The 24,957-nt window shown below is 32.0% G+C and overlaps 1 protein-coding gene across 1 annotated transcript; it reads left to right on the top strand.

Annotated features, from left to right (window-relative positions):
- Positions 1-612: 612 nt before the first annotated feature.
- On the top strand, positions 613-24,634 carry LOC124373968 (lysosomal alpha-glucosidase-like; the record flags this gene model as incomplete). Its single annotated transcript, XM_046832276.1, has 7 exons — positions 613-788; positions 4,162-4,252; positions 15,428-15,596; positions 16,388-16,445; positions 18,935-19,039; positions 23,164-23,280; positions 24,545-24,634. Coding segments are annotated over 7 exons (806 nt in total), but the record flags the coding sequence as incomplete, so codon positions are not given.
- Positions 24,635-24,957: the final 323 nt, after the last annotated feature.

Genomic DNA, 24,957 nt, shown 5'->3' with positions numbered 1-24,957 from the left:
TTTTAAAAAATAAATTCATTACAAAAATGTATAAAGATAGTATAAAATGTATACATACATATATATATATATATATATATATGTATGTATGTATGTATGTATGTGTGTGTGTATTAAATTAAATTAGGATATTGCCACTTATACAAATTTAATAAATTTAAATAATAGTCATTTGACAGGTATTTTTGGTTATTTAAACACATATGAAAAGAAAAAGCCAAATACAAAATAATTGAATCGTAAAAAGTAAGGGCTCTGTGGTGTAATGGTAGCACATTCACCCGGCAAGTGAGAGATCCGGGTTCGAGTCCCGGCGGAGAGCAGAAGTACTTTTTGTGATTCAATGTTTATTGAAATTAAATTATATATATTATATATATATATATATATACTATATATATATAATATATATATATATATACACATATACATCAAACTTATGGGAATATTTCTAAAAGATTTCAAAACAGTTTTGTGCTTGAAAACTTTGCAAAATATTTTAGCAGGTTTTCCATATCATGGTTAAATGCTTATATTTATAATTAATTTAGTGTTTAATTTATTACACACAGAGTAGTTATTTAATTTCAAATTTATGTTGATGTTTTACAGCTTTGATACTCAAGATTTTGGTGGATTTATTTTCTCTGACCAGCTGTTGGAAATATCTGCTCGTTTACCAATCACATCACATCTACGGACTGGGCCAGCAAAGAAATGATTTCAAGCTGGACATGAACTGGAAGAAAATCACTCTTTTCAACCATGATCAGCATCCAAAAACTGGAGTAAGTCACCCACAATTTTCCAATGGTTCTATATTTTTGTATAACATCCTAATAGTAAATATTTTGCTTGAAGTACAAACCAGCTAAGTATACCTTGAGTTAATCAACATGAAATGCCAACTCGAAATAAGTATATACAGGGTGAGGCAGACCACATGTCCGCAATGTATAGCGTCTGACCACGAGATACATACTTTCTTTGTTTCAATGAAAACCCCCATATTTTCAACCCCAACGAGCTTCTTCTAAACTTATGTTCACAAACTCATGTATATATTAATTGTTTTGTTTCACTTTTATATTTTTATACATCCAATACAAGTACAGGAATAGTGAGTGAATTGTACTTTAATTTTAGCAAAGAAATATTACATTGAACTATTTAAATAAGTCATATCTTTTTCTATTTTGAATTTATTTAATTCTTCACATGACAAGCCCCAAGACTGCCTCATCAATATTTTTCCTCCATTTTCCGTTGTGTTCCGTCTATTCCAGTGTTACTTCTGTTTAATATATGTTTTCTCAATTTTACCATTGGATACATCACTAAGAAATAGTTCGCATATGTAGAAGTGTTGAACTTTAAACCAGTTATAAATTACGGTTTATTGTTCGTTTTTCAGTGAAAATTTAAATATCGATGCCTTATAACATTGTAAGTGCATTGCTTTAGGTATGATCTTTTCAGTTTGAATATATCAATTGATTACTTACATACCAAAACTATCAAGCTAACCTGTACAGCAGTGTGATAATGAAGTAATTTCTCAACTAATCTCACATAAAAAACTAATTTAATAGCTCACATAAACTTGAAACATATCAAATTATCTGAACTTGTCATAACGAATGTAAACACAAAACATCAGTTAACTAACATCCCATGTAACTACTAGTAACATAAACTCGTGAATTCTTGGGAGGATATTCTGTACGTGGATGACCTTTAACCGTCTTATTGACTGTCTCTAGATGGTTTAAGTGATAGCGTACTCAGGATCATGGTTCAAATTTCACTGATGGAACATATCCTTTTGCTACTTTTTTATACTTAAGTGAGGAAGAAAACAATAGTAATAAATAATTAAACTTTTTAATTTATATTACTCCTACAAATTATTTAACCACCAACCAATAATTATTAATTATTGGATTAAAAACTTTAACATGAAAAACAAGTAGAAATCCTATAAATGTGAGAAAATGTTCAAAAAACCCTGTTAAAATCAAAACCATCTGTATAATGTCTTGGGCAATTTTCTCAATGGTACCATCTGCAATGTACGGATCTAAAATCATCTCAGTTGAAAAATGATTGCAGAAAAAAAAATTAAACTGGATTTGCCGAGTGTGTTACACTAATGTCAGTAATGTTTTTGATGTCCAAGAACTGAACAAAATAATTCTGATGAGGAAATAGATAAATTTGTTAATTAATGAAACTGCAAGGGAAGCTCTAGAAACACTCAATTTGCTTGTTGAAACTTTTAAACAAGATTTGCTTGCAGCCAATGATTGAAATAAAAAAATACTCAAAGCACGCAATAGTTATACTGGAAATGTTAGTCCAGAAAAAAAAGAATGTTAGTGTGAAAAACAAGAGGAAATAATTAAGCTATCCAATCTCAGCAATGGCAGCTACTATCAATCATAACTCCAAAACAGATGCAATGGAACAAAGAAACAAATCCGCCTGAAGAAACAACCCTAAAAATCGTGATCCAGAGCCTTAAATACCATCCCTTCCTTAGCCTACATTACATCATCACCAACCCTTGAATTGGCCACCGCACCCAATTACGAGCCTAAAGAAATTTTCAATATAATTTCTCAACATCAAATTCCTTCAAAAAGTCATTGAAGAATGTTTACTGGAGAATGAAATAAATATATGATAATTTTAAACCAGATTCACCAGGAAGTTAGAAATAGTTGTAAATATTTACTACTCCATGATGTGTCATAGTTAAAATTATTTTTAAAATGTATAAATTTTATTGTAAGATTATATATTAGTATTTTGGTTTTTTTTATTGTTCAACAAGTCTTATAACATTATAACATGCTCTCTTGGGCTAATAATGAAATTCATGTCATTATCCCACCATACATTTAGGTCTTTCCTCTTTCATGCCTTCCAAATCCAATTTTATCTTTGAAAAGTGAACTATGCTCTCTTTTCAGTCTATCTCATTCTTATCAAAGTATGTTACAGTCTTTTATATAGGTAACTATTTTCAAATTGCACCTAATTCTTTTTTCACCACCTCTCTGTGTTTTATGTCATACATCCTTCATAAACACTTTATTCTCAAAGAAAGCCAGCTTTATTTTTCTTTTTTTGTTTTTAACGTATGTCACCAAATGAATTGTGTTATGATAAGTTGTATTTATTGTCTAGTTTAATAACATTATGAATTAAAAGCTTATTGGAAGAGAACAGTTTTCTTGCTTCGAAACTACCTTACTATTTTTTGAAATTACTAACATGTTTAAAATTGATCATACAAGATGAATGAAAACACTGACAATTGTGCGGTGTGTCTGGTAAAGTTGTTAATCAGACTGTTTTCTGCATAGTTCAGATTTAGTGTGTTTTCACACATACCGGCAAAAACTAAAAGATGGAATCGGACCCTGTTCCGGCACTGGAATCATGTAATTTTACCTCATGCTGTCAAAACCAGAGCTGCACAGTTATACTCTCTGAATAGTCCAGTAAATAGTCTTGTTGTGTGAAGTGAGGATGTGTCCTAGAGTTAACCTGCATTTATCTTCCTTGCTCCTGTATTTGAGGAGAAGGTACTGAGTACACATAGAGTTTAACTGGATGCATCCCTTTTTGTGTTTGCATTACTAGGTGGTAGTTTATTTATCCTTTTGGATAAATTAAGAGACGACAACAATAAAATTTTAATTTCTCCATGACTATCCACTACAGAGACACTCCCAATACTGAAGGAAAAACAAGTTTTCCCCCACCACCGCTGCTTGCGATGAATCAGAGCCTGTATATATCTGTGTGTGTGCATTGGCCTCTGGCTATCGGATGCTTGCCAGGCTCTCGGTAGATTTAGATAAAGACAGACTTCATTCTCGATCGCAAGATTACCACGCTGGTAAATTTGCCAGACCGGATTTAGTGAGAACTACTGCATTTAATAACATTGCTACCGGTATTGGAACCATATCCAAATCTGGTTTTGCCGATGTAACGAGTATGTGAAAACGTCCTCATAGTCTAGGGATAATTTAAAATTTTGTTTCTAAAACTTTGCAGCTACATCAGATTCTGCTGTCCTGGACTTGAGTTCCCTTTGGACAGGTTAGCTATAGACACTGTACTGATATTTACTAATCTGTCTTACAGACCAACCTGTATGGCAGCCACCCATTCTACCTGGCTATGGAAGAATCAGGTGACAGCAGTGGAGTGATGCTTCTCAACAGTAATGCAATGGGTCAGTCTGTAATGCCAAAGTTTTATTCAAGCTCTTTTCCATATATTTCTGTGTCCTCAAATACATTTGTTATAAACATTTGACAACACATTAATAGAGCAGAGATTAAAGTTGCAAGTCAGCGCTGCCATCTAGTAGTTTCTAGCTAGTTTCCATCTTTAGGGGAGGGGTAATTGGAGCGATTCAATGCAGTGTTGACGCTATCTCTGAATAGTGAACTAGCTTGAATCAACACATCCATACTGTATAGATAATACACTAGCTTGATTTGTTTTGGTTATACACTATGATATCTGTGTTAAAAGGGTGACTCTGCCAATATACATAATCAGATGGGGTAATCGATGAAATTAATTTTGAGCTAGTCAATATTGACGCAGCAGCGTCACCATGACAATTGGATTGGTCATTGACAGCATTCTGATTCAACCATAACAATAATTAGATGTCCTTGTGGTGTTATAGGGAAGATTTTTTAAACTGGTTTCACCCTTATAGTGGCACAGTGTAGTGGCAATTTTGGACAGTATGTATTTTGACTAACTATGTAATTCGTAACTATTTATTTAATGTTTTATCGCCATCATATTTCTCAGTAAATCTGAAACTCATGCAAAAGAAACAATGGATTATTTTCCAAGAATCTGGAAGCGATATGTAGATGATATATTTGCTGTTTTTTGACAAGAAAAAAAATCTTCAAGATTTTATTATTTCTCTCAACTCATTTTACCCTTCTATATAAATTTACTTGTGAAGTAGAACATAAAAATCAACTCCCATTTCTAGATTTATTAATTACAAAAAATACAACTGGCTACTTTGAATTTGATATATATATAGAAAGTCAACACAAAACAACAGATTTATCCCATTTGATTCATTTCATCCCCATTCACAAAAAAGAGCAGCTTTTCCCAGTTTAATCCACAGGCTCTTACATACCCCTCTGTCAATGGAAAATTATAAAAAAAGAAGTAAAGAAAATTAAAGGAATTGAATTATTTACTTTACTTTTATTTCAGTTATGTGGGTCTGACGATGTGTTCATTGAATATGAAAGGCCTCGCAAAAATAAAAAATTTCTCATTTATTGGAGTGTTTGTTCATAAATTAAGCATCACTATATTGTATAGCTGTTGGTTATAGTATACATTATACAATGTTAAACACTTTGGCTCCCAAGTGACTCAGTGTCTAGACCTGAGGTGTGCAACATTGTCAGCTTGTGTAAGCTTTGGGAGCGAATGTGTTTAATTGTTTACTTATATTGAATATTTTTTTAAGTAACAGCTGTTCAAAACTTTTTTGGAAAACAATGTATAAGATGTAGATGATATGTCATGTTTGGTTTTTAAGCGGGTTTACAATTTGATATTGGATATGCAATAATGGAATATAATTAATTGTCTGTCTGTATTTGTGTGAAACTTCCTATTTCACAAATCTATGTCCAACAATATCATCTGTAACTTGTAGTCGAGTTTTTTGAACTTTATGATTGCGAACAATTATCTTTTTTTGAGTATGGTTAACCGCTACAAAATCTAGGGTGATATAATTTTTGTTTATTTCTCCTTTCCTACATTTGTATGAAATTTAAAATTATTGTACAAATTCCTCTGGGAGTGGTTAAAGTTTCGAAAATGGTTTTAATTAATTTAAAAATGACGTCTTGCCTAAAATAGGGAAAGAAAATGTTGAGAATACAATTTAAGTAATTAATTTGGCCTAGTGATCAGAAATTCATTTTATTTTTATCATATGTTTTTTCATTAACCCTTTCCGTCCCAGCGTCGGTTTTCCGGACGTTCGTAATATGTTCCAAAAATCCCAGCGTCCTGTTTACCGGACGTTCGAAAAAACACCGCAAAAATCCCGGCGTCCGGTTTTCCGGACGTTGAGAAAAAAAAATTTTTGATGTTTATTAACTTGGAATATTTATTATATAAAATTATATATAAAATGTTCAGAATAATATATACTGTTATAAAAACATCGATTTATTACGCTATAATGTTTTATTATTGCACAACAACTTATTTACTTCTTTCTCTTTGTGTTGCGTCATCAACTGTGTTGACTTTTGTCAGCTGTATTTGTTTGTGTTTCATTCCAGCTTTTTGTTGAGAGGTTTTCTCGTGTTTTGTTAGTGAATTGATTGTTTTTGTGTGGTGAAAGGAATTGAAATGAAACGTTGTAGGTCACCAATTAGTGATAATACAATTAGTAATTGTATTTTTTATGAGATTGGACGACTCAGATGACTTGTTTGAAGATAGTGGTAGTTCTTCTGATATCGTGGATGATTCAGATGCCGATCCTCATTGGAATCCAGATCAGCCTAGCACTTCAGGTTTTAAATTTACTTTTGCCTAATGTACCTAAAAGGCCTACTAGACCTCATTTGGTTAGTAGTAGTGACTCTGATGTGGACAGTGATAATGGATTGAACTCTACAACACCTAGACCTAGAAGGCAAGATATGCCAGTCCCTAACCCTAATTCTAGTGACTCAGATAATGATGTACAATGGTCCAATGTAAATGAAGATAATGATCCAGGGTGTATCCCTAATTTTAGTTTTCAAGAAATACCTGGAGTCAAACATTGCCCATCTCGCAACTCAAATGCAACTTCATATTTCAAACTCTTTTTTACCTTACCATTGTTTCAAAGAATTGTCAAGTACACTAACCTATATGCTCAAAATGTTATATCTGCCAAAATCCAACACAACCCAAACAGTCCAAATGCAAAACCCTGGCTAAAAGTTACAGTTGATGAAATTCAGGCCTTTATTACTGTACTAATCAACATGGGTGTCACACCGAAAAAACCTACTATTGCTAGCTACTGGTGGGCAAACCCTAATCAAAGCACACCATGGTTTGTTAAACAATTTACAAGAAATAGGTTTCAGGATATCAAGTTATTTTCATTTGGTTGATACTTCAAATTTGCCCAAACCTAGAGAGCCTAATTATGACCCATGTTCAAGATTTCAACCCCTGATAGACCACATGAATACAGTTTCAAGACACCATTTTACAACCTAATAAATATTTGTCTATTGATGAGAGTATTGTTCCCACAAAATCACACAACCCTATGATGCAGTACATTCCGAGTAAGCGCCACAGATTTGGAGTGAAACTATGGATGATTTGCGATCGGCAGACACATTATTGTTTAAGCTTTTTAGTTTATAAGGGAGCTAAAGATTCTGACAGGCAACAGATACGTGAAAATGGCCTAGGATACACAGTTGCGATGAAGCTCTTAGAGCTAGGAAACTACTTGAATAAGGGATATCACATTTGTTTTGATAATTTCTTTACATCCATCACATTTGCTAAAGAATTGTATGCTAAGCGCACTTTTATTACTGGGACTATCCAAAATAATAGAAAAGGTATTCCTGATGGACTAAAAACATCCTATGAGGTAGGAGAAAAAAAATACTACAGACAAAATAATATGCTAATGCTAGGTTATAGACAGAGACAAAGTAAAAAAAACCCTGTTCTCTTGCTGTCTACCAATGCAAAGACGGAATGTGAAGTGAGGTCAAAGAAGAGGGGTAATAACATATGTATTACAAGTAAACCAAAAATGATAAGGGAATACAATGACTTTATGGGAGGGATTGATGGAAATGATCAGATGCTATATCATTATTTCAAGGAAAGGAAAACCATCAAATTTTGGAAGAAACTTACATTTAATATAATTTCTAGAATGGTCTTAAATTCATATACATTGTACAAAAACAACACAGATAATCCTGTAAGTAGGCTACAACACATGTCAAACTTGGTTAATGAATTGACAGTTGAATGGGCACAGGAGTAGGCCTAGGTACTCATCAAAATGAAGCCAGTAATGCAAACAATGGTGGTACAAAATCATTTTTTGAAAAAATACCAGAAAATAAAGAAAAAAACTGCTGTGTGTGCAGTGCAGTGTGGACAGGTCAAATTACGACATTTGAATATTCGCGGGGAATTGGCAGACTGTGACGTCAGTGAATCGGCAGACTGTGATGTCAGTGAATCACATGTTGTCGGAATTGAGATTTATTTAATTAATAACGGAGAAATATATTTAAACTTTATACGGGAACAAATTTAATTAATTAAAATTGAGTTATATACGTAACCAACATTCGTGTTTTTACAAAAAGTACTAAATAAAATTACGCAGAAAAGCCAATTGTGGGATAAAATTTACTTGCGTATTGATGACGTCAGAAAGCACATGTTGCTAAAAATTTTAAATAAAAAAGCTTTAGAAAAATAATAAAAGAAAAAAAGAAAGACTTAAATTGATCAATTATAGTGAACGTGATAAATTTCGACAATTATAAGAAAAGAATCAAATTATATTCAATCGTGAAGACGCTGATTTGAACGGGAGAGGGGATGAACATTGTGTGAGCGGGTATGCGTAATCCTTCTTCTCTGTCTGGACTTGAAGCAGTAAGGACGTCTACTCGTATAGATGAAATTTGAAACTGTACAATAGTGCATTGAAGTTGTAATAAGGGATGGGATGTTGTGTTTAGTGAACAAAAATCAAAGCAAAGTGAGTAGAATTAGACAGTATAATATAAAATAAATTGACGTCAAAGTCATTTGCTTTGTCTTTCATTGAGTATCCCATCTACAAAGAAATGTGGTAAGTAAAATAAGCTTTAAATTAAAGAATATTAACTTTCAAAACTTATTTGATTCAAAAGTGATTGGTAAGAACAGTGAATATTTTGTGAACTTTATTATGATGTAAACAATCATATTGATCAGAACTTTCAAAAGAGGTAGTATTAAGTTTGAACCATTATTCAACCTACTTAAAAAACCTGAGATAATATAGACCCAGTGCTAGTGATTATATAACGTGTAGCCTACTTTCATTAATACAAAACTACACTTTCAACAACACCACAGACATTGAAGTTTGATCGTTATTTAAATATCAACTTGCAACAATATGAGAGCCAACACGAAGCAAGTCATTAACATTAGTAAACATTAACATTAACAAAAGTAAGCTTGACCACTCCTCTTTTAAGAAAACTGAAGAGGATTACCATAAGGCAACAAAAACCCAATGAAATAATGATAAAAATGCAAACAGACATTACTGAAAAATTAAAGAAAGAAAGAAATAGACACCCTGAGAGATACAGTAAAATCGTTAAGGGAAGAAAAGGAGTTTAATATCAACCAATTTCAGCTTGTAAAAGATAACCTGGAAACTTGTAATACTGAACTGGAGGCAAGAATTCAATTTCTTGAGCTCACCCTATCCTCACACACCAAGCCAAACAAGAATGAAGCTAGCAATAATGAAAACCACCTTAACTTACTTAATAGTGTACCTTCCACCTACCATTCATGTTGCCTTCCTCCAGATGAAGAAGGACTTTTAAAGAAATACCTGGTGAGAAGTGTGATAAAACTCTACAAAAACCTGATAACCAACCTAAAAACCTTATCTCCACTTTTAAGCTGCCAATGAGGACATCAACAGTGTGTTTATTGAAAGAAATTGAAGACCGAATTAAACTCTCAGACCTCTGTCTCAGAGAAGATTATTATAGTTGAGCCCATGATACACCGCTAACTTTGATGGATCCTACCCAGTGCTCAGGGACAAGAAAACAGGGGGGAAACTTCTTAGAAGATAACCACAAAGAAATAACCGCGGACATATACGAAATTGAGGAAACTCGGGTTGAAGAAAGTAATGGAACTCCGCAAAATAAAAACCTACCATCCAAAAACCATAATGCAGAACAAAATCTTAAACCCCATAGAGAAGGACAAAAAAGGCAGAAATCAAGAATCTTTTTAAACTCTGCATACCACAAACGTAATAAACAAAACACCACAGGAATTGGACCAGCATTGCACACCCACAGCAGAGAAATATGTTATTGAACCAACACTAAAAAGTGCATTCAACTCCTTCGGTACATCTCAGCTCCAGCCCCCTTGCACAGCCTTACAAATTGGACAAAGATGAAACTTTCATCGACTTCTTTTAATAATAACATAAAAGATTACTTAAAAAAACTTAAGTAAGACTTCATTTTTCCAACAGTTATTATGGTAATGATATAGGGAGAGTCAGCCAAACTCCCTTTAACAAAAAACTGAACCACGATATTTTACCTCAAGATGGACAAATACCCAACCAAGACATAGGGAGAGTCAGCCAAACTCCCTTTAGCAAAAAACTGAACTACAACATTTTATTACAAAATGGACAAATACCCGACCAAGACATAGGGAGAGTCAGCCAAACTCCCTTTATCAAAAAACTGAACCACAACATTTTATTACAAAATGGACAAATACCCGACCAAGACATAGGGAGGAGAGTCAGCCCAAACTCCCTTTAGCAAAAAAACTGAACTACAACATTTTATTACAAAATGGACAAATACCCGACCAAGACATAGGGAGAGTCAGCCAAACTCCCATTACCAAAAAACTGAACCACAACTCTCTATCCTACGCAACAGAAAATGAGCTACAAGAGCCCATTAACATTGTACGTGGTAATGGTGGTGCAAGTCAAAGTTGTTTAGACCTCTGCCAAAAAATAAAAGCAAAATAGTCCTCTGTGCACAGAAAACACAGGGGAGAAATTTAATGACACAAGTAAACTGACTATATTACATCAGAACATCAACTCCAATGTCAAATAAAGTGAACAGACTAAACCACTTGTTAGACGAATTCCTCCCTAGTATTGTTGTGCTAACGGAGCACGGACTAAAACATGATGCTCTTGAAAATACCAAAATTCCTAACTATGAACTGGTAGGAAGTTTCTCTAGGATGCATCATCAAAAAAGGAGGTTGTAGCCATATATAAACACTTAAATCTGGGAAATAAAGTGGACAGGATTGATACAATTCCAGCACTAGAGATGATATGTGAGACCCAACTTATCAAAATCAAAAGAAGGTCAAAAGAGCATCTATGTGTTGGGTGTTTATAGACCACCATCTGGGAACTTGGATGAGGCAATCGATCACTTAACAGAGATCTTGGAACACAAATCCCCTTTCAACAAAGCATTATAATTGGCGACATAAACATGGACAACCTAGTTTCAAGACAGTCCCTGTTTGAAACTTAATGGACACTCTTGCACAATATGGTTGTTTAGGAGATTATCACTGCCACCTTCCAGAGTAACCAGCCACTACATCAACATCAATTGGACTGTGTCTGCTCCAACATCCCTTTAGCCAGAAGTCACAGTAGATGTCTTGACCACAAGGCTTTCGGATCACAACGCACAGCTGTGTTCAACGAATCTGAAGAAATCACCTGTTCCCACAACTTATTCAATTAGAAGACATCTTAATAAAAATAACCTTGACAGCCTGAGTGGACTAACTTAAAGGGACTTAACTGGGGATTAGTGCTTAATGCACCAGCTGTGGACACATGCTTTTTAGAAATTTTTAGCCAAATACTTAACTCTGCAATGAACCTAACATGTCCTTATAAAAAAACCAAAGCAAAGCGTAATGCAAGAGCTTGTCACTTTAATGATCCAGAAGCTCAAAGACTGAAGACCGAGTTTTTAGAAGCCTTAAATAGAGAAGAAACCACAGGTTGCGTAGCTGCTTAAAACCCAAACAGCAGAAAAGAAAAAAGCCTATGATATGAGACTGAAATATCTAAAAAGGCAAGCAATAGTAGACCGCATAAGCAACTCAGAAAACAGGTCAAAAGCAGTCTGGGACACCAATTAATAATGAACGCCATAAGAAGAAACAGGACACTCCACTTGAATTGACAGTCAATGGCAACAAATTAAACAATCCATTCGAAATAGCTGAGCACCTAAATACTTATTTTACAACTATAGCTGAGATAACACTAAAAGAAGCAGGTCAAACTTCAGATATCTCAAGGAAGCCTCAATGCACTACCAATGCACTGAATTATGTTATTCATAGCACTACACAGGCAGAAGTTAAGAAAACCATCATGGCAATGAAATCAAAGCCATCAGCAGGCATAGATGATGTCTCATCTATCTTACTTAAGCACTGTGTTGATGAAATTACACTGCCTCTGACTGATATTATGAACAAGGTCCTTAGCTCAGGGTATTTTTCCAGCTGACCTTAAGATTGTCAAAATAATCCCTATTAAGAAACAACCACAAAGCACAGAAGCTGGCCACTTTAGACCAATATCTCTTGTATCAAACCATCTCCAAGATATTAGAAAAAATTGTTTTAACAAGATTAATAACCCACCTCATGGACAATAATTTGATCAGTAAAACATCAGCACGGATTTTTATCCTCTAACATCTACAACCACAGCTATCACTGACTTCTTTGAGAATGTAATTGACCAAATTGAAACTGGAAAAGTAGCATCTGCTATTTTCTTGGATCTAAGTAAAGCTTTCGACACACTGGGACATAATTTACTTCTTACTAAGCTGATGACTTTAGGAATCCAAGGCAATGCAATAAACTGGTTCAATAGTTATTTGAAAGAAACAGGACTCAACTAGTAGAGCTGAAATATACAGCTAATAACACAGTTTACCATGCTAGGTCAAAAAACCCCTCAATATAACAAGAGGGGTCCCTCAAGGCTCAGTACTGGGTCCAGTCTTGTATGTATTGGTAACAAATGAGCTCCCAGATTACCTAAAGGAGCAAGCCCACACCACAATGTACGCTGATGACACAGCTCTTATACTTGCTGAAAAAGGCCCTAATGATTTAGATTGTCAGGCCTTCATTGCTTTCAATATGGCAAAACAATATTGTCAGGAGAATGATCTTGCACTAAATTAACAGCAAAACAACAAATTCTGTTTACAAGAGCTGCAAACTTAACCGAGGGGTTGCCAATGGTGGAAGTAGAGGACGAGACCAAATACCTAGGAGTGATCATTGACCAAACATCTGTCCTGGACCCCTCATGTGGACATGGTGTGCAGGAAACTGAGTACTGCCCTGTATGTTGTAAAAAGAATAAGGTCTGTTGCAGATCTGTCAACGGCCAGGGTCGCGTATTTTGCCCTATTTGAGTCTGTTGTGAGGTATGGTTTGATAATATGGGGAGGGTCAAGTATAGGAAATATTGACTAAAGTTCTAAAACTTCAAAAGAAAGCGGTAAGAATATTGGCAGGTCTAAATCATCTTGACTCGTGCAGAAGTGCTTTCAAAGACCTTGGAATTCAGACAGTGGTGGCTCTTTACATACAACAAACCATTCTACATGTATTTAACACTGATTACAATAGACTGGGCGAAATTCATTCATATGGAACCCGCAATGTGACAGACTTCGTCTTACAACCTCATCGACTCACCATGACTACCAAGAAGCCATCTTATGCAGGTGCAAAATTTTACAATCTCCTACCAAGACACCTCAAGAGCATAACAAGAGAGTCAGCGTTGAAGAGGAATCTCAGTGCATGGCTTGCTGACAGGACGTTTTACTCCATCGAGGAATTTTTAAACTGGACATGACATTTTTATCTTTATCTATGTTTTAAACTAGATAAAAATTTTTACACACACATTGACACATATTCTGTACTCGATGTATATGAATAAAGTTCTCTTTGATTTGATTTGATTTTGATTTGAAGTCGCACAACCAATGAGGGCAGCACACTTTGAATACCGATTGTGAGAAAATTGGGACAACAAACGGGGGCCTGGAACGTAGCAAAATCGTACAGCCAACTGGGGACTGGACCGTAGCAGAAGGGCGACCAAAGTGGAACGTAGCAGAATTTCACACAAACGAGGGGAACGTAGCAGCATAAAGTACAAGAAGTGGAGGGAAAAGAAAAAAGTCTACTTTTATGTGTGTTAACTGCAAAAAGGGCCTGCACACTAAATGTTATCCTTTCCACAGATGTTTGTAAACGAAAACAAAATGTTACTGACTCGGATGGTAATTTTTAGTTTTTATTTTGTTAGGATTAGGAGTTTTTTTAGTTAAGAATATGAAATAGTTCATTGTTTGCCTATTGACATTCAATATATTTGGTTAGAACTATATGTTATGTAGAAGTGGAAACATGATATGCCATAATGTTGTTATAACTGGGGAAAACTCCGAACTACAGTGATTTTTAAAAAAGCCAGAACTTTTTTTATTTCTCAATATATTAGTGTGAAGTATGAATTTTTTTAAAGACTGTTAAATGTGGTTTTGTCAAGTGTTATCAATGTTTGTTAAATAATTTTTTTATGCCCATCCACAACGCAACAAAGTAAAAAAAATCCTCAAAATATTTTTTGGTAAGTACATATTATTAAAAAAAAAGTTATTGTAAATATTTGCATGTCCTTTTATATTTTTATTTTATAGTATGTATAACATATTTAGGAAGCTAATAACACTTAAACTAATAAATTTGCTTCATAAATAAATTTGTTATGGGTTTTTCTAGTAAAACGCGACAAAATTAACTAAAAGAGCCTGGGATTTTTGGGTATGTCATTAGTAAAAAAATACTTGGGATTTTTGGAATAAATTTTAAAAAAATGTCTGGGATGGAAAGGGTTAAACCTTCAGGTTTTTGTATCACTAAAAATATTTTCCCTCTTGGTATTTTTGAGCCTTTACCTCCCTATTATGTGGGAAAGGAGTGATCACCTTGAAATCCTTTAGAAACAATATCAGGTTATATTATTGCCATTCTTTAAAGAGAATTTGAAATTTCAGTTTGTATAAAATTTGTTTGGTTGAGAGATGTATGGTAATAAAAGCATCCAATGTTGTAAAATATTATCAGCTAATGATGCCTTTTTTAGGAATGGACTACTTTAAATTGGAACAGACTATTCAGGTCTAACCATACTCCTTTTAAACATCTCAATCAAATGATTTAGTTTTATACTGTTTCCATTAAAATACTATGACAGGCTCTGTTTCTTTTTGTGTTATTAAACTCCATCGCAGCCACTACTTTATTTTCTAATTGCACTATTACAAAAATGTGGTTATAAAAAATAGTATATCTTAGAAGTGATAAGTAATATTCATTTGTTTTCAATTTTATCAGTAATTTTTTAATATCATATAAATTAGAAAAATCTTTTATAAATTAGCTTACTGTTACCAACTTTTTTGGACTTGAGGAATTTCTGTTACAGATATTGATTTGACTCCTGCTCCTGGCATCACGTATCGTACTATTGGGGGTCTTCTGGACTTCTACATCTTTCTGGGCCCTTCACCTTCAGATGTGATCAGACAGTTCACTTCACTTGTGGGGCGCCCTTTCCTACCCCCTTACTGGAGCTTGGGCTTCCACCTCTCCAGGTAATGTTGTGCTTTACACATTCGTTACATTGGGGAAACAAATTTTAACTGTCACACTTTTATTCTGTGGTATATTTTTAGTATTAGCTAAAAGTGCTAAAGAGTGATTTTTTGTAGTATTATTCCAAAAACGTTTGTAGCAAAACTTAACAATTACATGAAAATATTTTTAGGACTGTTCTCTAGTATTTAATTGTGGAGAAGCCAAAGTTTAAGCTGTGATTGCATTTGTCATATTTTGTGAAACGAGCTGAGACAATGCGACACTGTTTAGAAAAGCTCTTGCAAAATTGAGAAGAAAGCGAGAAAGAACAACTAACCGCAAAAAGTATATTGTATTTTGTAAATAAGCTTACGATGTTAAAAATATTTTTATTCAATGATGCTATAAGATCATATATTTTGTCATCACTTTTAATGTAATGTATATAAAGTATTAGATGTCCACACCGCTACCAATGAACTGTCTGGTTCAAAACGCTTGTATACGCTTGAACATTAACTACAAATTAACTAATAAGCTAAAATTATGGGGAAGTAACATTAAAATTGAGCTTGTTTATTTCTATATCTAGACACATAAAGCAAACTTTTTACAATCAGTAACCAATTGTTGTGTCTGTAAACATGAAAAAAGTACTGGTTTTTGGCACTATCAAACTGCAATTTTGAAAATTAATTATCAATTTGTTAAATCTGCCATTGGAGGTCCAAAGCCCACATAAGAAAGATGATGGGAAATGGTCAAATATATTAAAACAAAATTTAATTTAGTAGACTTCCTCTTGCAGTCAAGGATACGAACAGGCCACGCATGATTGTAGCAACACCACCCTCAGCAGTCTGGTGGTTTGCGCATTCCAACGAGCAGGTTGCCGGTCATGGTAAATTAACAAAAATCTGTTTAATTAAATCGGTATTATAAATTATAACTTTAAATTATGTTTACAATAAATGGCCTTTAAAATAAAAATTTCAAAAGCTCCATAATGTGACCAGTTATGAATTTTTTAACCACGCCTGGTTGAGAATAAAAGTTAAAATGCTTATTTAACAACAACTTTTGTCTATGTAATTCTAAAATTATATACTCAAAATCAGTACACTTGTGTTCATCTTGTATAAAAGTTTGGTCTTAATAGTATTACTAGGTTCTGAGTTATGAATGTTCAAAGTTAAAGTTTGGTTGAAAATCACTACAAAATAGTACCTTTTATCTTTTTAATTCACACTTGAATTTATTGTTTTGTAAAACAATTTGCCTTATGTCTAGTTGCAGAAATAAACGAGCTAAAGTAACTCCCATAATTTTTCCTCTACTAAATAGTTTATGGTTAACATTCGAACCTCGGTTATTTATACTTTTGATTGCAAGAGTAGTGTCCAACAAACTGCCATGCTTGGTTCTATATCATACATTCCATTTACATACCAAAACGAACATTGTACGTTTGGTGAAAATTGTGTCTTTACGGCTGTAACAAACACTGAAGATTTTTTAAGGTTATGTTATAGTCAGATTTGATTTGAAATGACAGGCATTCATAAAAGGTTAAGTACAACGAATTTTAGCAATTTTTTAATGATTGAAGGTCTTAATAGAAAAGAATACTTTTCAATGAGATATAAACATTGGAGTTTAAGAAAACAAAACATTGCTATACGATTTGTGCTTTTATGTTATTTATGAATGAGGTCAGAACTTAAGGTAGGGCCTAATTAGTTTTCCAAAGATAAACTGATGTTAACAGTAACTTGTTTAGTAAAAAGAAAAATCTCCAAACTACTTCATTGTTTTGTATTTTATATTGAGAGAAAACTTTTCATTTTTATGTAAATTTTTACAATAATTTAAAAATGTTACTTTGCTGCTAAAACTGTTTTTAATCAAACTTTGTCACAAAAATCTCATATTTTAATTATTGAGATTCGAAATATTTTATCAGCAGTATTTTAATTAATGTAAATATTGGTTCTGGAGGCTAAAATATTAGAGAACTTCGGACTGTTTTTCTATACGTATTATTTGAATCCCTGCTAAACAACAATGCTATATAATAAATGCTACAGGGACAAGTATGTTTGCTGACAATTATGAAGAGTTTATAGCATTTTTGCTAAGGAAATGTTCATCCCCAGCTTATTAAACCCTTAGACGGAAACCATTCATTCCACTATTCTACATTAATCTGCTTTCACACAATCGATTTGAGACACCTTACATAAAACACTCTGTATATGCAAAAAGATTTGGTTTTTGATTGTTTTTCAAACATATTTCTATAAAGGAATTTGGAAAAGATCACTTAAATGTGTTCTGTAATTATACTTTTTTTATCACATTTTCTTTTATACTAAAACATAAAAATGGACATTGTTATCTAAGAAATATGAATTTTTGTAATATTATTCTTATTATCTTTAAAATTGAGATAAAAATATATTTTTGTACTTTTAGAAATACATGTTTTCTTTTTGTAGGTCTGGGTATTAAAACACTCAATGAGACTAAAAAAGTGTGGCTTCGCACCAGGGATGCCCAAAATACCTTTTTGTAAGTCTTCCATCCTCTTCTGTTAAGTCAATAGTAGAAAGCTGTGTAATTGACAGCTCTATGGTTTCACAAATTAGAGATAGATAACAGCTTGTGTGTGTGTGTGTGTGTGTGTGTTCACGCATGTGCAAGCTTAATATATATATATAGTATATATATATATATTTATATACAGGGTGCTCCCTTAAACGATCCTATAATTCAGGATATTTGTCATTGGATTAAAATAAGAAATAGTATTTTCAGTATGTTCTCAATGGCCTTGTTATTCTCTTGTTTAATGTTTTTATTATTCCTTGAAAAGTTTTAACTAAGAATTTAAGTTTTTTTTTAATGGTGCTGCAATTTGGCAGGAATATTTTTTTTACTAAAACCTTTTTCCTTCTTACTATAACCTTTCCTCAATGAAAATTGGATATCGGACTTTGAATATGGATCACATATCAGGGAAAATCAGCTTTGGTTACATGAATGCTTTGCTGGATGTCTGGGAAAACAGGTTTTGATTGGTTTCTGAGGATACCATACCAACAGAAGAGCAAATAAAGTTTAGTTTTAAACTATTGTGCTTCTATGTTATATTGTACATTCAACATGTGGAATTAGTAACTGCTATACCACAAAAATGTAGTTATTGCATCCTTACCAGTAACTTGGAAAGGTGTACTAATCCATCATTTGGAAAAACATTGTCGCAAACTTACCTCAACATCTTTTCTTATGACAACTTGTATAAGTTTCCTGGCACTTATTGTTTAATGATGAAGAAACTACTCTGTTACAGGACACTCAATGGAATGATCGAGATTACATGAAAAACAATAATGATTTCACTTATGACAATGAAAGTTTCAACGGACTACCAGACTTCGTTGATATGCTTCACAAGGTTTGTAATAACAGTTTTTTAGTTGTTTTTTTGTTTCATTATATGCATTAAAATTTCGTAGCAATGTGTTTATCTGATTTATGAATATTTAAAAGAGATTTTAAAGTTGTAACTTTTGAAATCACACCCAAGTCATGGACCTTAACCTAGGAACAAGGAGTTCTCAGATTTTCCATGCCAAAAAATCCAATCCGTTTTTACCAAAGTTATAATGATTTTATAAGAAAAAAATGTCTTCAACACTGTAGAAATAATCAAATGATAAAAAAATCTCTTTGAATAAACTAGAGGACAAAATACAATTAAAAATAAATACTGTTTCAGGAAAAACGTTTTGTACTTAACCACAAACAATAGACTTTTACAACTATTTTGTTAATTTGTTTTACACCAAATTTTTAAAATATAAAAAAACTAGCAGTTATCCACGGTTTCGCACACAATTTTGTAGGTTTTGCACCTGTATGGTTCAAGTGAATTATATTTCCGACGCCATCATTGAGTTTGTCTTCTTTGTGACCACGAAACTATCTAAAAAGTTACTCTATGTTTATGCTAATTTCCATTTTACTCCGATCTTAATATTTTTTCATGTCCAATTCTGACTCTTCTTTGCCATCTCTCCTGATTCAAGGAAAATATATTTATTAATACATACATATATATAATATAAATGACATACAAAATTTTCAGTATATAATACATTTTTTTGTTAATATTCGTTTCAGTAGCTTTGCAAAAAGTGACATTTAAAATACTTGTAGAATATAAATCAAGTTGAGGTATTTTATATGCTGTTGAAGGAAGGGATGCCACTACATGGTGAAGATAGAATCCCAGGAATAGATGTACAGGAGAGCTCCCAGGCACGTACCTTTCCTTAAGCGATTGAGGGAATAAGCTCAAACAGTGTCTATCGTCCTCAGACATATTCTGGCTGACCCGCCCCTTTTTATGAGGGAAAGGTAATGTAAAAAACATATGATAAGACCTTTTTGCCCCCAAAAATTTCATTGTTAATTTAGTGTTTTGTATCTGTGTGTATTCTTATAATATAAACAAATGTAACTAAGCAATATGGTTATGTTTACTAAATAATCTAAGAATAGTTTTAAAAAAAAAAATTTAATTTCACCAAGCATTATTTCAAATTTCAAAACTTTTTAATAACTATTATATTTTTTTGTTAATGTTTAGTTGATATTTTAAGTGTATTTTTAAAAACTGTTTCATCACTTCATGCATTTGTACAATTCACTACAATTTTTACTTAACCCTGGGACTAGAATATTGATCAATAGTTTTAAATAATCCCGATAATTTCCATAGATATATATTAATCTAAGTTAACTTTTAAGGCTATATAATATATCATGATAATAAATTTATCTATTTAGTATATTCGATCATTTTAATAATAATATATCCTAACATATTCCATCATCATTATCATAAAAGTAGTATCATATTAATATGAATAAATATTCTTCCTGCAGAAATAAGATAACAAATAAATATATATAATAAAATCATCCGCGAATATGAATCTTATTTTTCATATTATTGATACATATTTCCAATTCTTATAGTCATATAATTTATATATATTTAATTCCAGTTTCTAAAAAATATATTACAATACAAATAATTATAGTACAACCAATATCATATATAGGCGTCCACAATTGTAAATATTATATCATCTTGAATTCAAATATTCGATTAATATATAGAAATATAGAATAATATAATAATATATATATATAATATATAATAATTATTGTAAATAAAGTCATCAATATATATATTTCCACACAATGAAAAAAGTCCAAGTGACGGGAAAGCACGGGGATGGTGCTAAACAGTTTTCTCAAATACATGTTTTGTGATGAATAATGCCTCTTCGCTTGAATACGAATGCGAGCTACGAAATAATAAATAAAAAGTTTCAAATAGTTTTCGGTCGGTTTCCACTTGACTTTGTATCTATCGTGTACCTTATATGTTCATGAGAAAAATATTCCCCACAATTTTATCAAATCTAATAACTTTTTATAAGCATAGTTTAAATTAATTTCTGTATAAATAACACAAAAAATTAAAATCGTTTGTTGAGTGTTTTTTCATAACACATCTGCTGCAGTAAACCCAAATAATCTAAGAAAAAGCAAAAATTGAAAATATTACATTAAGGCCATCAACAAAATTTTGAGAGCATTAGTATATTCACTGGAAGGTATTGTCCAAAGTACCTGAAGAATTGAACAAAATTTTGTTCGAAAATTTAGAACAAGCACATCTAAGGTGCCCTTTGGGTTTGAACACAATGATAAATTGTATTCATTAGGTATAAAATGTTTTGTGCTAAATTATATTTATCTTACTTTAATATCTTTTCTCTCTTTCTCGCCTTGCATGATTTAGGTATATCTCTCAAATGACCATGGTTCTTAAATATTAAAATTTTATTATTGTTTGTTATATATAATATTATTATTCACCCCAACTATATCCTTTGTGGATTTCCTATATTTTAGTCTGGTTGTTGATGGGTATTATTTTAAGTGAATGATTGTTTGGCTATGAACATTAAGTTTAAAAAATTGCCCTTGGTTGCCAACATGGATCATTAGTTATCACTGGAATTCAAGATGTGTAAATTTTTTACTATTTCAATATTGGGTTTGGTACTATTCAATATCCATTTTTTTATGTCTTTTCAGACAAATTTCTGTAAGGTATCATAAAGTTCCTATTATTTTGTGTGTGGTTTTGTTTATGTTTAAATCGCTATTTTATTGCCTCGTAATGCAACCTGGGTGAAAATGCGCTAAAATACTCGAGATGTCATTTTAAGTGACTCAGTATATTTGCGTGAGTAGTGCCTAAAGTTGCACTACGAGCCTTTTGGAATAAGTATTTTTAGAAAAAAAGTCCTAATTAGCCATTTTGGGTTTCCTAGTTTGCTCTTGTAATATCTGAGGGTTTGATAAAACTTTATTATTTCTCAAACTCTTACCAACATTTTAATTTTTAAATAAATTTGGAATTTACATTTTGTAAGTTTATATTATTGATGTCAATATTGATTTGTAATGATCTGCTCTATAGATAAGAAAATTGTTAAAAATTAAAGTAAGGTGTCTTTTCTTAAAGTCTTTATTAAGTTTGAAACTTCAATTTTGATTTTTTCATATAGTAAATTATATATTGAATTGATGTTTATTTCTTAATGTTATTTCATGTACACCATCTTGTAAAGATCACAATAAGACAATCACTACTTATTCATTTTCATAAGTAAAGTTATCATAATTCTTTTACTAAAACTCTGTGATTTTACTAAAAGTTCTACAGGAAATAAAAAATTGCTAGTTTTTCACTTTATATTTCCGAAATACTACATTTTTATATGACTTAGGGTATGCCTTTTAATGCTCTACCACATACAAAATTTAATCTGAGATAGTCTACTTTGAAAAAACAATTAATTCAACTCAAACTCAATTTTTATAGTTTTTTCCTGGGTAAAAATTATATGTAGTCAGAAAAGCCTTATGTTAAAAAATATTTTTGTATTAGATTCTATAAATATTCCAATGCATAATGTATTAATGTTTAAACCAGACAAACAGGTTTAGATTTCTTATTCAAAAATAATATTTTTATACATTTTCCCCCAAATTCTTGTATTTTTGGCCAAAAATCGGTGGTATTTCTCACACATTAACAAAAAAAATAATGTGGCACTTCTCATAATGTAATGTTGTTCATGTCTGGCATTAAAACAGAAGTTACTTTTAATAAATGAGTATCAAAAGTAACCGTAATTGTAATTTTTAAGAAGTATTTTTTAAAAGCTTAACATAGATTATTTCTACATTTCTATAAATTATTTAAGTTATTTATATTCCCGACTGAAACCTGATGACCACACAGTCTAAAATGTCAGACTTTGGATACACTGTTTATCAGTATATCGTCAGTTTATCAATACTCAGTTTATCAATACTGGCTCGGTCCCTTCTCAAAAAAAAAATCACTCTCTGTATACTCTTCAACCCCCATCCCACCAACCATCTGTTGTCTAGAACCACTTCTTATGTTTATCCATGTTTGTACAGGTGTGGAACAAGAAATACACAGTTTATGTCGACTTCTTCAAGAGATCTGCTGTGGATTACTGGTTAACACAGTTACGTCGTCTACATGAAATATTTGCTTTTGATGGAACTGGGCTTGTAAGTGGAAGCTAAATTTAAATAGTTTTCTTACATAACTATCCAATCTTGACCAGAAGACCAAACAACAGAGAACTCTCTCTTCAGTTGACAGTATCCAGTGAGAAATAATATTCAACTTTTGTTCATTTTATTGTGTCCACGTCAAGGAGAGGAATAACGTTCTAACTTGGTAGTCTGATCTTCCTATTGTACCAAAACTCTCTTGTTGAAAGCCGGCTTTTTCCCTCTGTAATGAACAAAATCTGGTTTTCTATAGTTATTGTTAATTGGATAAAAAATGACTTTTTATTACATCTTTTGAAAGTAGTAGGAGTTTGTTTATATTTGCTATATTTATATATTTTTTTATACAAACAAATATTTGTTCATATTTTTTCAGTGTACAAAAATTATGAACAATATTAATATTATTTGTTCATTTTAAAAGCAGAATGTAGTTAGTTATCCACCTGAGGAATCGATAAGATTGCAGATACTAAATTTTGTATTACTGCAAAATGGCAAATTTTCAAACATCCTGTTATCTTCTTCATAAACGTTCCTATCAAAAACAAATTTTAATTTTGTTTCGCAAAGAATTATTTATATTTGATTATAATTAAGACAGTAAGATATAATAAAATCTTTCACATGAAGAGTTCCATAACTATAAGAGGTATTACAATAAAAATGTTGTATCTGAAATAACCCTAAATTTTGTGTTCTTAAATTTAATAAAACTGAAGTTTTTCTACAAAAGTAACTGTATTTTTTTATCACTCTCCTGTGTTTTTATTTTGCATTCTTTTTTATGACAGTTATTTCTTCTAGACTTTTTTTATTTTTTTTACTGTCTAGTTTTATAATTTCTTAATAGCTATTTCCAGGATTTGCTAGCCATTTATGTGTACTAAAATACAATAGTAATATTATTACGTTTTATTTTTTGTTGAATTTAAAAAATCATAGATCTGTTTATAATTGCAATAGTGTAAGATTAAACTGTGGGATTCAGCATTCTAATTACACCCATCAAGGTATAAAATAATAAGATTTATGAAAAGCAGAGTCAAATATATTGTATATAATATTTTGTTCACCTGAAAAAATGTTTTTAATAAAAGTTTTCTGTGTCACAATTTCTTAACTAAATGTAAAAATAAACAATATAACAGAGTAGGTTTGTTGTATTCAGATTATTTTATTTAACGTCAAGGTGATAATATAATCTTAATCTTAAAATGATATTTTATATTTAGCTATTGACATGCTTGGTCCCTAGGACATGAATGACCCAACCAACTTCCTGAATGATTCCGGGAGGAGTTGTCCCAATGTATCACTAGAATACCCCCATTCACGCCCGCCATAGCGGATGCTACCTTTCCACACATACTCTCTGCATGTCAGCCAAAAAACCAGAGAGGAATTGCCCATTATAACCTTCACAACGTCTACGCCCTTGCTGAGGCTCTAGTCACCAGCTTGTGAGTTTATTCAGATTTATTCTTTGAGGGTATCCCATCGAGAGGTATACGCTTTTGGTTCTCTGTAAATCACTAATTTTCTCAAAAATTTGGTTTGATAATTTCACCCTTTTGGTTTTTAGAGAAAAATATAGTGGCTGAAATAAAAAAGTATAATTTTTATGTTCCACAAGTACAGTACAATGTTACAAATAACACAGCCATGGTG

Source organism: Homalodisca vitripennis, unplaced genomic scaffold, assembly GCF_021130785.1.
Source record: "Homalodisca vitripennis isolate AUS2020 unplaced genomic scaffold, UT_GWSS_2.1 ScUCBcl_6857;HRSCAF=14266, whole genome shotgun sequence".
Lineage (NCBI taxonomy): Eukaryota > Metazoa > Arthropoda > Insecta > Hemiptera > Cicadellidae > Homalodisca > Homalodisca vitripennis.
The sequence above is the reverse complement of the archived record's forward strand: the minus strand, read 5'-3'. Positions and strand labels throughout refer to the sequence as shown.